The 12937-nt window shown below is 44.1% G+C and overlaps 1 protein-coding gene across 1 annotated transcript in view; it reads left to right on the forward strand.

Annotated features, from left to right (window-relative positions):
- The window catches only part of Dock2 (dedicator of cytokinesis 2), a 400319-nt gene that overhangs the window by 122785 nt on the left and 264597 nt on the right, over positions 1–12937 (forward strand). The window contains exon 25 of the mRNA XM_075941339.1: positions 1055–1161. Within this exon, the coding sequence (XP_075797454.1) occupies positions 1055–1161 (107 nt within the window). The remainder of the gene's footprint in view (positions 1–1054; positions 1162–12937) is intronic.

A 12937-nucleotide genomic window follows, 5' to 3' on the forward strand; every position in this document is an offset into this window, starting at 1 on the left:
CAACAAAGACCCTAAGCAACAGTGGACAGGGTGCTTGAAATGGCCTTTCTTTGTAATCTGATGACTACCTTAATTGTCATCATAGAACCTTCATCCAGCAACTAATAAAAGCAGATGCAGAGATCCACAGCGAAGCACTGGACCGAGCTTCTGGAAACCAGTTCAAGAGAGGGAGGAGCAATAATATGAGCAAAGGGGTCAAGACCATGATGGTGATGCCCACAGAAACAGCTGACCTGAGCTAGTGAGAGCTCACTGACTCTGGACTGATAGTGAGGGAACCTGCATAGGACCAAACTAGGCCCACTGAATGTGGGTGACAATTGTGTGGCTTGGGTAGTCAGTGGGGCCAGGATTTATCCCTAGTGCTTGAACTGGCATTTTGGAGCTCATTCTTTTTGGAGGGATACCTTACTCATCCTATATATGGGGGGAGGAACTTGGTCCTGCCTCAGAGTAATGTGTCAGACTTTGTAAAAATAAAAATCATAACCTGGTTTTTAATGCTTGTTTCTTTGCTGCCTTACTGGTGTGACCTTGGGAAAGTTAGTTGACCTTTCTAGCCTTAGTTCTCCACACTTTTCAACCTGATATAGTGTCCTCCCCAGTAATCTCAGCACACAAGCTGAAGGAAAAGGATTGTGGGTTCAGAGCCAGCTTTCACTACATGAAGAGAACCCGCCTCAACCCCACTCCCCCAAGTAATAAATAGGTAAAATATAAACATAGGGATACCTTTTCCTAACATCGTGGTGTTAGGTTTGTGACACAGGGTAAATGTGACACATCTGCTACACAGTAAGACTCAGGGCTAATGGTGTTGTTTTCAGATTGTCACATCTGTTTGGATGCTATTACTATTCAATGCTAACATCAGCATGTTTACTGAAGGTTCACTGTCCACCTGGCGCTCTGCCAGGATTTGGAAGTGTAAGGAAGGCTCAGCGATGTCAATTCTGGCCCTAGGGCACTAACCGCCCAAGTTGGAACCTCAGTGACATGAGGTGTGTGGCTTGGGTCTAATCTCTGCCAATCCTATTTTTCGTGTCCTCAGCCAGCTCCTGTATGAGTTCTACACCTGTATCCCCCCGGAGAAGCTGCAGAAGCAGAAGGTACAGTCAATGAACGAGATCGTACAGAGCAACCTCTTCAAAAAGCAAGGTGAGCATGGGGCTCCCTTCTGGGTGGGCCCTCTCTGGGAAGCTGGGGCTGGAAAGCCACGCTGTCAGGCACTAAGGCACTATAGTGCCTCTTTGCTAGCGAGCTTCTTCCTCCATGGGTGTAAAAAGCGGCGAACAGTTTAGATATTAGAATCTGCATTGATTTTTAAGAAAGCTTAAGCCGTATTGCTCATTTTTCTTGAGACAATTTAATGAGTTGAGAAGTCTGGCATTATCCGCCGAGTGCCAGTTTTCCCTGTGTCATCTGTTACTGCTGTCTTTTACTTGGAGGGAGGTGGGCAAAGTCTCTTTAAATAGAAAGAACCTTTAGCTGAGCAGTTCTCCAGATCTTGAGTGTGTCAGAATAAACTGGAGAGCTTGTTGAAATGCAAATTTCTGGGCCCATCTCCGTGAGCCTGATTAAGTAGGAATTAGCAGCATTTTTGAGCTTTTAGAAGAAGTGCAAATTATTCTTGAATAGGTAAGGCATCTACAGGATCAAATCTGAAGCATGAAAGGTGTCACATAAAAAAAAAGGGGGTCCTTCAGACCCTGGACAGTTCCTTCTTGGAGGGGGTGCTGTAGCTTCCAGCTTCTTGTATTTGCTCCTGGGATGGAGAATGGAATCCATTTGCACATACACACACACTCTCTCCCCTTTACTATATCTCTCAAATGACTGTGTCTCATGTAACTGTCCTTTGCCTTTTTCTTTAATGATAATTTGAGGAGATGGAGGAAGAAGAGAAGATTTAGGCAAAGTTGCAGTCATTGATTCTGTTCCACCATGTTATCTAACAGGCACTGTGAAGGGAAGGGGGCTCCCTTGTTTTGTAGCTGGTGACTCAGGCAGTCCTTCCAGAGAAGAAAGTATGAGGGTTAGATGCTCACTCTCATCCCCCATGTCTTCTGCAGCAACATTTCTGGGTCACATTAAACCAATCATACATTCTGCTTCACATAAATGCTTTGTCTATCCAGAAACCCTGCATTTCTTCTTTCTTCATCCTTCCTTCTGTGAAGAAAAATAACAACAAATGACAAAAACAAAACCTTTAGAGGTCATCATTGTCCTCTGTGCCCTAAGACCAGCACTTTCTGGTTTTTCAAGTCCTCTGTCCACACACTGATATCAGTTCTAAAACTGGAAGCGAACTGTGAAAGAGACAAGAGACCTTTGAATATGAGGGGTCAGATGTTACCCAACTGGGATTTATTCAGGAACCAAAGCTTGAACATTTATGCAAATGATCTCATAATCACGGAACTATTCAGGAACCACTTCATTGTAAACTTGATTTCCTCCCCAGTGTCTGGCTAACAAGGTACGTGCACAATCGTTCTTCCAACGGCCTGCCTGGAGTTTCGGGAAGGTTAGAAGAAAGCATGTTCCTGTGTGTTGGTCGCTTCCTGACATTTAGACAGATGTATGGCCAGAGTAAAACAAGACACGTATCGCTTATGCAGTGAAGGGAGATGGGGTCTCATACTTGTGTCTCATCTGTTACTGGCTTTTCAAAACATGGGTGTCTCCCTTTGAAAAGTCAGTGACAGATGAGACATAACTATTTTCAAAGGGAGACATCCATGTTTTGAAAAGTTCCACCTCCATATCCAAATGTGTCAGTTGTCTTTGCTCTGAAGGTTTTGAGATATGCCTAACCCTGCCTTCTTACACCAAGTCTTCCGGCAATGCTTCTCCCTGGATGCATCGGCTAAGTGAACCCTATTAGCACAGGAAGTCAGGAGGGAAGCTTCGCCTCCCAGGCGTCTCATGTTCTCAAGTTCAAAATGAATCGAGGGTGAATTCATGGGGGCTTCCTGGGGTCCATTGCTCTTTGCTGAGCGTCTTTCTTTCAAACCCTAAATAAGGTGAGTTTTATTCTCTGCCATTTGAGCTGTAATGAAATCCCCGTTATTCACCCTGTGGAGTGTCCTACGCCTCGGGGATGTGATTTGCTTTGAGCTTCACTCATTTGACTGCCAGATGTGCGAACTCGCCTCGAGTATTGTCAGCGGCATTAGCTTGTACCTGCCGTCTGGAGCATTTGTATGGCCACCAAGCAGAGGAGTTGGAAGGTTTTAGAGCCTTTTGCTGAGATTTGACACGTTTTGTTATTGGGTCCTGCGGAGGACTGAGAGATCGCAGGGTGGACAGCGCCGGCTCGTGGGCCACACCTAGACCACAGTTTCATTCTGGCTTACTCACTGTGGGTGCTCTTCTTAACCTTTCTGGTTCTCCATAAGCTTATCTGTCAATTGGGAATAATAAAAATAATACCTGTCTCAAAACTCAGTCTTGTAAGGAAGGTACTGACATGGGCAAGCCTTTTAAAGGACTCGGTGCAGGGTCAGACCAAGCAGGGTTAGAGTTGTGGGGATCTTTTCCTCTTCTGGCATTATCCCAACTTCTGCCCTGACTTTCTTGCCTCACATCACGTAGCCACATAGTTTGGGACACTTGGGACACTTGGCAGCCGTTCTCTTGGAGGTTCATTACAGAGGACTCCGCCCCTTTAAGAACATACATCAATAAGCTTTATCGTGGCATTTTCATACCTGAATATAACATGCTTGGATCATATTCAGATCCCTTACTGCCCTTTATTGTCCCTTAAGATTCCTTTAAAGTACACACATAAGACCCCCTCTACTGTGTTCTATGGAGAATGAATGAATCTCCATTAGCCTCAATTTACTTGACCTACGTCTTTGAGTAACTTACTTAATTTTAGTGAGCTTTAGGAATTTTAATCTCCTCATCTGTACATCAGGACTGCTCTTTCAGGTCCTACTGAGCTGTTATATAAACTAGGTAGCCTCATAAGGCTTGTCACTCTGGGCATGAGGAGGGCGGAGTCCCATGCTATGTCCACTGTGCCTGACTGTCTTCCTATTAGTGCTATACTGCAGCAGGAGGACCCAGGATCCTGATTTGCATTTTCTTCTACACAAGTTCAGACTTGCCTGAGGGTGTGAGGGGAGGAGAAGTGATCAGATCCACCTGGACAACTTGCAAGGGTTTGTGGGAAAGCCAGCCATCTGTGCCGTGGAGGGGTGGCTCTGACGGGGCAGAACTAACCTCTCGGGCAGGCTGCCATTGACTCTAAGGCTGGTCATAGGCTCCATCTGGTCAGTGTGAGCTGCCTGAGTATCCACACTGCTACCTTCTCCCAAACAGCAGAGGGAGAGGCAGGGAACAGATGGGTCAGGTGTTGTAAGCTTCAGTCTCTGGGTCTTCTCACTGGCAGCTCCTGGAGAGGCAGAATGGAGAACACAAGACACCTAGTTGTCCACTGTGGAGCAGCTGCCTTTGAGTCCCATCGCTGTCCTTTGCCAAGTGTCTTGAGCTGCCATGTTCTCAAGTCACAATGCACACTGGCTAGGTGACTGTAGGGGTTATAGGGAGAAGTAAGATCATTTGTGCCCAACGTCACCGTCACTTCCTAATCATCACCCCACTATAGCGTTGGCAAGGCAGAAGGTCTCTCACTTGGCTGTTAAAATGTTCTTACTGAAGTTAGAAACACCTCTGAGCCTCCAGTTTCATGTCAGAAAATTGTGGCTGGGACTCATAAGAGGGTTTGGTCTTAAACACCCTTATCTCTGGGTCCTGGCCGGATTTGCTTACTTGCTGTGTTGTTTAGAATGAACAGCCTTTCTGAGCTTCAGTTTCTTTAGAGACAAAATGGTGTGTGAGTGTGTGTGTGTGTGTGTGCGCGCACACACACACACACACATCCCAAGATGGGCTGTCTGCTTATTAAAAAGTATCTGATGTGTCTTTTGTATGATTGCAATAACCCTAGCATAATAACAGTGCCAACAACAATCTACTGGAGAGTCGTAGCAAGGGAACGCCAGCTATGGAGGTGGAGAGATGACGCAGCACTCAAGAGTGCTTACTGCTCTTCCAGAGGACCCAGGTTTGGCTCCCAGCACCCATGTCAGGTGGCTCACCACCACCTATAACTCCAGCTCTAAGGGGGCCCCAAAGGTGCCTACACACATGTGCTACATGTAAGTCCACCATCTACATACCATACACACACACACACACACACACACACACACACACACACACACACACACACAATCTGTGCTTTAAATGTCAGTTAAGCATCAGGTACTGCTTAGAACAGGAATTTTATATCATATTCTTATAACTTTATTTATGCATTATCATCCTTGACTTACATTTGGGTTATCTGAAGCCTAGAAAATTGGGACATTTATATGACAATGAGACCAAAGGATATATTACCTGTTGGTATTTTAGGGTTTTGAGCAATGTGGTTCTGGGATAACAAGTCTCTCCCCAAATCCCAGTGGGTTGAACATTGTGAAGTTCTATCTCTCTGATGAAGACCATAAGCCTTTTGTCCCCATGAAAGTTAAGTCAGTTGGTACCTGATACACCATATGTAGCAGGAAGGTGGCAGAAGGACAGGAAGAATGACAAGGAACCATCTTAGCCTACACTGACACTTGCCTATTCCACCCACAGTGTGCTGGCTAAAGCCACGTTGTCTACCTCATTGGAGGGACTGTGGGGTGGGAAGGACACGCAAGGAGACTGCCTCTGCCTCCTACCACTACTAAGTTTTAGAACTGGATTCAGAACACACATCATTTGAAAATCAAAATCCATCTTCTTTTCCTACTTGAACATGTTTCATTTTTATGTTTATTTTTGTGAAATGTGCTTCCCTTTCCACTTGAAACCATGTCTTAGCAGTCACCCTGAAGGACATCTTTCACTGCTCCCCGGCCACCCCTGGTCCAAATGTTGCCTTTCACACTCTGATAGATGTGGATGGGGGGGGGTGGGCATGAGTCTGTAGCTCATCTGCTGCAGACAGTCTGAGGAGCATGCTGGTATCAGGCTTTAGCCAAGGGGAAAATGTATATGTGTATGGGGGGGGAGGGATTCCACCCCGCACCTAGCCAGACTCTAGCCATATGGCAGGCCTCCTTTCCCATCTGCCCTACACATACTTACATACTTCTGCTCTTTGTGTTCTGCCTGGAGCTCTCTAGCCTTCCTATCCCCTCCTGTCCTGGAGGGACAGTCACCATCCCTTCTCCAGCATGTTCCCCTAATGGCTCATGTAATTCAGTTTGGTGCCGTGCAACACTTATTCCTATCCTTGCTGTAGGTCAGGTGTAGGACTGTCCTGTGGGTACAACCATCCCAACTCTGCACACCATGTCCTCATGCCCCATGTGCACAGAAGACAAAACCACTTGCTTTAACTTCTATGGTTTCATCTTCCCTTGGTCTCTACTTTATATGGTGGCAACTTAAAATCACAATTAGAGATGCCTTATGGCTCTAGGTTTAGCAAAGCAGCTCATTCCGTCTCTCCCAAATGACATCTGAGCCCATGTCACAGATACTCACTTAGGACAGAGATGAAAGACTGCCTTTGTCATTTCCTTTAAAAATTATTTAAAACAGCTTCCTCCACCTGGGGATTTTGTTGAAGAAGGGAATTTAGATACACATGTCTGTGGCATGTCGCCCTGCCAGATAAAACAGCAGCTGACCTGTCCCCCCCCCATTTTGTTCGCTTCCCTAGTTCTTTTCCTGGGACTCTACAGGTGGACCAGAATTGAAGGGAAGCAGACAGTAGAGATTTAAATATGTTCAGAAGTACACTGTGGCTTCACAAAGAGAGCGAAACAAGGTGTTTGGTCTCTGAGAGAGATTCTCCACAGCTTAGATACAGCCAAGAGCCTGCTCTAAATGGCAGCATCCAAACATGCAAGTTCTAAAATTCTTTGGATTTGGGGCGTGCATGATTGTACATGATGTCAGTCCTCACAGGACTGACTGATAGAGGGCATGGGCCTCTGTTCAGGGGAAAACGCAGCTCCAGGAGCCTGAGAGGAGAAGGAAGAGGCAGAGAGATGTAGCTCTGGCCAAGCAGAGCTTGCCTCGTGTATCAATCAGTCGTTCCTTTTAGCCTTCTTCGTGCAACTCTGTGCTGATGCAATGAAGTTCTGAAGGAGAATCTCTCTTTCTGTGCACTGTCTGCTTAGGGGCTGCTTAGTGATGCCAGCTCTTGAATGCTTGCTTGCTCTTGGACATTGCAGAAAAACACAGCATGGCCAATGGTTAGTATACCAAAAAAAAAAAAAAACACCCAACAAAAGAAAACAAACAAACAAAAAGGGAAGTAAGTTCCTCACTTGTACTCAGGTACTCAACTGAAAGAGCAGTGGGTTTTTATTCCTTCGACGGTTGCAAGGTTTTATATTATTTTATTGCTTTGTATGGCTATGACCCGCATAGCTTCGAGATTGACATAACTGGGGCAATGTGGGATGAAGAAAGGACAGACACACAAATACGTGCACAGAACAGCTGAGCTCTATTGCTGTGCACTCTGACAGGGACTCACTAGCATCCCAGAAGCTCAGTGTGTTTACTATATGCATCTAAACCAGGAGGTGGGTTTATTGAATAGAGCTTATGGAGGACAGGCTGGCCGATCTTGGCAGTGGTCTCTGTAGATAATCAGCCTCAGGTTGTAAGCTTCGGTGCACATTTTCTGGACATAGTGTCAGCATTTGCAGGTGGACAAGCTGAAGGCTATGGCAATTTCCTAGAGCCTGACCCAGAGAAAATATTGTCATACCTGTTTCTGAGGCTCTGGGTCCTAGATGTGCCCACGTTCATGTAAACAACATATAATTCATTCAGGACTGTATCCAGTACCTCACTACATACTCATTTTGTTATCAGTAACAAACAATTAGCACCCTTCTATCCCTACTCCCAGAAAAACCTAGAGCATTAGTAACTGTTTATCTAAAATCACATCTTTTTCTAGTGAGCAGCCAGATTCTTGAATTCATCTTGAATCTTGCTGCTTTCTTAATGCAGTTGTATTGAGTCTGTAGCTATTACTAGTGTTCTGGTCATTTGAACTCTTGAACTATTGGTAGTTGGGAAACTTTTCCATTTAATACTTTAAGATCCATCCATTTCATAGGCTGCTGAAGTTCATTGTTTTGATGACTGGGAAGAGCCGTTGTGTGAAGAAATCAATTTATTCACTCATACATCCATTTTAAGCATTAAACTTTCAACATTTGTTGTTAATTTTTTTCCTTGTAAGATTTTCTGGTGTGGATAGTCTTACTCAACTGTTTTCTAAATACTGAAGAATATCTTTGGAGGTAATAATTACCTGAAGACTCTCTTGGTCTTCGGGGATCAAACTGTTAGCGAAGGCAACTACATCAATGTATATTCTCACCAGCAACCCAGGAGACATCCCATGGATCCATATACTCTTCTTCACCTAGTCTTAGCCCATGTCTAGTCTTTGCTGATAAGACGGCCTTCAAATACGTCCTCGTTCTCTCGGTGTATGTTCCCCTGGTCACCAGCGCTGTTAGCCGTCTTGTCTGATGTTTCTTGGCTACCCGTAACTTGAACGCCTCTTTATAAATCGTGTCCGTTTTCTTACCGGGTTCATGGTTGCACTATTAGTTATTTTTCTTTTCGCTGTGATCAAAATACCTAACAAGAAACAACTTCAGTGAGGAGGAGTTTATTCTTGCTATAGTCCGTCATGGTAGGGAAGGCAGGGCCAGGAGGGTGAGGAGGGCTTCGTCACTTTTCTTCTGTAGACAGTGAGGTGAAACCATGGAAACCGAGTGACCCACATCCTCCAGCAGACCCGTATTCCCTACCTTTAAAAGTTCCAATCATCTTCCCAAATAGGACCACCAACTGGGGACCAAGAATTTAAACACATGCACCTATGGTGAGCATTTCGCATACACCGCTAAGACTTGTATTTCTCTTCCTGATCCTGGTATATTTTATCTATTTCTCACACTCTTGTTTTCCTGGCTTAAAAAAATATCTGATTTCTAGTGATTCTCTTCATTTTAAGGAACAGTTTTGGAAAAAGAAATTAATACTTCATCAGCCATTTTTAATAGTCAAATCTCTTTATTTCAGGCTTCAGAAATTTGTTCTCAATCACAAAGTTGAAAATATATTTGTATATATTTTTGTTAAGAGTTTTATAAAGTCAGGCAGTGGTGGTACACACCTTTAATCCCAGCACTTGGGAGGCAGAAAAAGGTGGATCTCTGTGAGTTTGAGGACAGCCTGGTCTACAAAGTGAGTTCTAGGACAGCCAGGGCTACACAGAGAAACTTTGTCTTGAAAAGCAAAATAACAACAGCAAAACCCAACCAACCAACCAAACAAACAAAAACACTGAAAAAAAAACCAAAAAAGGAAAATAAGCTTATAGTTTTATTTGTGACATATAGGTTGCTAGCTCCTCTGTGAGTTTCTGCTTTTTGTATAATCTCACAAACAAATCTGGTTCTTTTTTTTCTGTTTGTACACTCATGTTTCTCCTTTTTGTTAGACTATTCTTTTCCATGTTTAAGCTGTTTTATATTTTTGGGCCATTGTTGTACTTGGGGACTGAGATCAGGGTTTCCCACAGCTTGGACACAATCCCTTGTCCATAGTATGTTAGCTGCCTGTGTCCTTGGCATTATGATTGATTAGACAGTGAAGAGTCAGAAAGGTCAAGAAATAGGGGCAGTCTTTTCTCACCAAGGCATCTCCATATTAGGCTCTGGAGTAATATGAGCGTCATGGGAATTACGTACCAAGACATAACACTTAACCTTCTGTAGGTTTAGACTTGCTTAGTTATGAGAGAAATAATTTTCCTTATGCCAAAAACTTGCTGGGGTCCATAGGGTCAGCTTCATAGAGTTTCTTTGCGCATCTCACAAAGACAACATTGAACTGGGAGTAGGGAAACCTCTGTTGTGGTAGCAGCAATTTTATCCGCGTCAGCAGCTGAGATTTACAGAGTGCTTACCAGGCAGCGGCATGGTACACCACAGCCATGTGTATCAGCCCACTTAATAAGCTCTTGTGTGAGCTTCAGCGGGTCACGTGACCCATTACATGATGAGCTTGAACAAGGTCTTCTGGAATCCTTCCAACAATGAAAATCTATCTAAAATATCATCCTGCGACTCGCAATAATAGCCCCAAATCTCTTTTCACCATTGAAGGCACAGAATTGGACCATTTCATGGAAGTTGCTTTGGATGAAGCGAGATTATGTAATGTCTTTAGTTCGCCTAGCCCATCCTCTCAGAAGCCTGGGGAAGTTCAAAGGATTTAAGTATTAGAGCCAATTTTGTTTCTTCAAGAAAGTGTCCTTGAGTTTTGAGGAGTTAAGCTTCTCATCAGGACATTTAGAGGCATCAAAGATCTTCAAATAGGGAGGCCATTCAGCCCGTCTGCGGTGCTGTGTTAAAGAACCACGTCCAGCTGCAGGCGCCCAGTCCCTCTGTGGACCCGAGAACTCTCCCTCCCGTCTTTTCTTCCCATTTGTGACTGATTGCAGCAAGTCTCAGGGAAAAGCCTTCAGATCCCAAATCAGAGAGGAAAGTGGTTTAATAGGCTGTAGAACAAATCCAGGAGACATTTTAAAAAGTGTCTTTTGGGGGAAAGGCGGGGGCTGAAGTTAAAAAAACATATTGAAGTTAAATCAAAGACAAAAAAATCCCTCTTGAACTTACAAAAATGCTTAGAATGGCCTGTTCTAATGGCACCGCGAAGCGCAATTATCTTGGGAAAGAAAATATCCCAGGTCGTTTCTGTAATGGCACTTCATGCCAGTTCTTCCACAAGTGTCGGACCCTTATGTCTTTCTACCCGTGTCACGCGGGATTCTTTTCTAATGTCGAAGAGATTCTGTTAGTGGGAGTACACGTGACGTGAGAGTTCGCATAAATGCTCAGGAGGTTTTGTGTTTATCCCAGCATCCTGGTTCTAGTTTTCACTGTGGAACTGCGGTCATGAATAGTTTGAATTACAGTGAGTCAGGTGTTTAGAACATTCTGACACTTTCAGGTTGACTGTAAATGTTTGATTTTCGCTATTTTTATCTCTGATATTTTCCTAAATAGACGATTCCTTTAGACTACAGTATGACTGAATTGAAATCGGCTACTGATTCATTTTGGTTGAAGCAATATTTATTTAAAAATCTGAATTTTTTTATTTGGAGAACATTCAAACATAATAGAAACACAGTGAGAAGTTATTTCATGGCTACCATTTTTTTTTAACCGTTATTTTATTGTTTACTCTATGTGAAGCTTTCTCCACCATATCCCTCTCACAGCCTCTTCGTGCACACAGTGTGTGCTCTTCTCCTCATTGTACAGGTGAAGAAGTGGAGGCTTAGAGAGCTTTAGACAAGTGCCCACTGTCACATGTCAACCAGGCAGGAATCTGCCTGCTCCCTGGTACGTCTTCCAAGCCTCCATGTTGTATGGCACGTGGACAAAGAATTCCTGTCCCAGGAAACTTACAATGCAGGAGAAAAGACAGGCCTTAAAGTCTTTTTAGACTAGTGCACACCTGGGCCAGTTAAGCAATACAGACGAGGAAGAGGACAGGGTCCTGGGTAGCTCATCAAATAGATTCTTCCAAACTCTCAAGGTCCTAACACATTTTCGACCCACCTATCCGATTGGGGGGAAGTTTTAGCACAGAGAGGAATGATTATGTTGTCGCTTTTCATTTTCTTGAAAACACTGTCCCGTTTGGCCTCCCTGTGGTCCTTTCTGGAGTGTCACAAAGGTCAGTATACAGAGGGATATTTCTCTGAAGGGACAAGGGTGGAAATGATCAATGATGTTCAGCTAGAGGCGAGGGATGGGGAAAGGGGAGGACTAGGGAGCAGTCTGAACCCGGGGTGAGAAGGCAGGGGCCAGCTAGTGCCATTGGCTTGTTGCCTTGTGTAACACATTTTTGGAGAGTAGTTCCATGTGAATTTTTGGTGAAATCTGTGAAATCTGCTGATTTGCTTTTAAACGCTATAGACTGAGCAAGTCCCACATACCGATTCATGACGTCAGCTGCATCTGTGAATTTGTAATTCAGTGTTTATACGGTTTTGACAAGGGTGTAGAATTTTTTACAAGTCTATTATGGATTAGTTTTGAATATTGTTTTTATAGAGTATGTTTATCCTAGACGAACGGCTATCAGCAGAATTCAGTGAGAACAGGGTTTTGCAATGTTGGGCCCAGGTTTGCAGAGGAGGCAGGGTATCACTCAGACCTAAAGAGACATGAATAGTGTGACATGGGTGCTATCCGGACAACAGTCTGTGAGGACCCGGGGGGGGGGGGTCAAAACTGCAGACAGCCTCCTGCAGGGGACTTAAGGGTCCATTCTTGCTTGATAGAGGCCCTTAGGGCTGGGGCTCAGATTATAGGCAGGCTGACAGGGCTCTCTGGAGATGCTCTCTTGAGCTGGAAAAAAGACAATTGATAGACAGTGGTGTTATGACCCAAACACTGTGAGCTCTATAGAGAATATTTCAAGATGTAGTACTGTACCTATGATGTCACGGGTTCTAACTAACCTGTGTTGCCATGGTTTATAGCTAACCTCTGCGTATCACCTGTCTCAGTTTGCCTTGTAGATTTTTTGTGAGCGGGGCACAGTTTGACCAGGTTTGTCAAGTTGGGAACTATTGAGAACATGGTCCCATTATATTTTCAGGAACTTCATATCAGTGATCCATAATTAATCTCATATTCTGTTATGTATAGACACATAGATTCATTCTCCCGAAACTTAACTGACATTCCTACCTTCAATAAATAAGTCATCATCCTCTTTGCTCATGGGTCTTAATGTTGGTCATGAATGTCCCCCAGATTTCTCAAGAATATTTACAGTTTTGATTCTTCCTCAT

The sequence above is a fragment of the Microtus pennsylvanicus genome, chromosome 11 (genome assembly GCF_037038515.1).
Source record: "Microtus pennsylvanicus isolate mMicPen1 chromosome 11, mMicPen1.hap1, whole genome shotgun sequence".
In the NCBI taxonomy this organism is placed as follows: Eukaryota; Metazoa; Chordata; class Mammalia; order Rodentia; family Cricetidae; genus Microtus; species Microtus pennsylvanicus.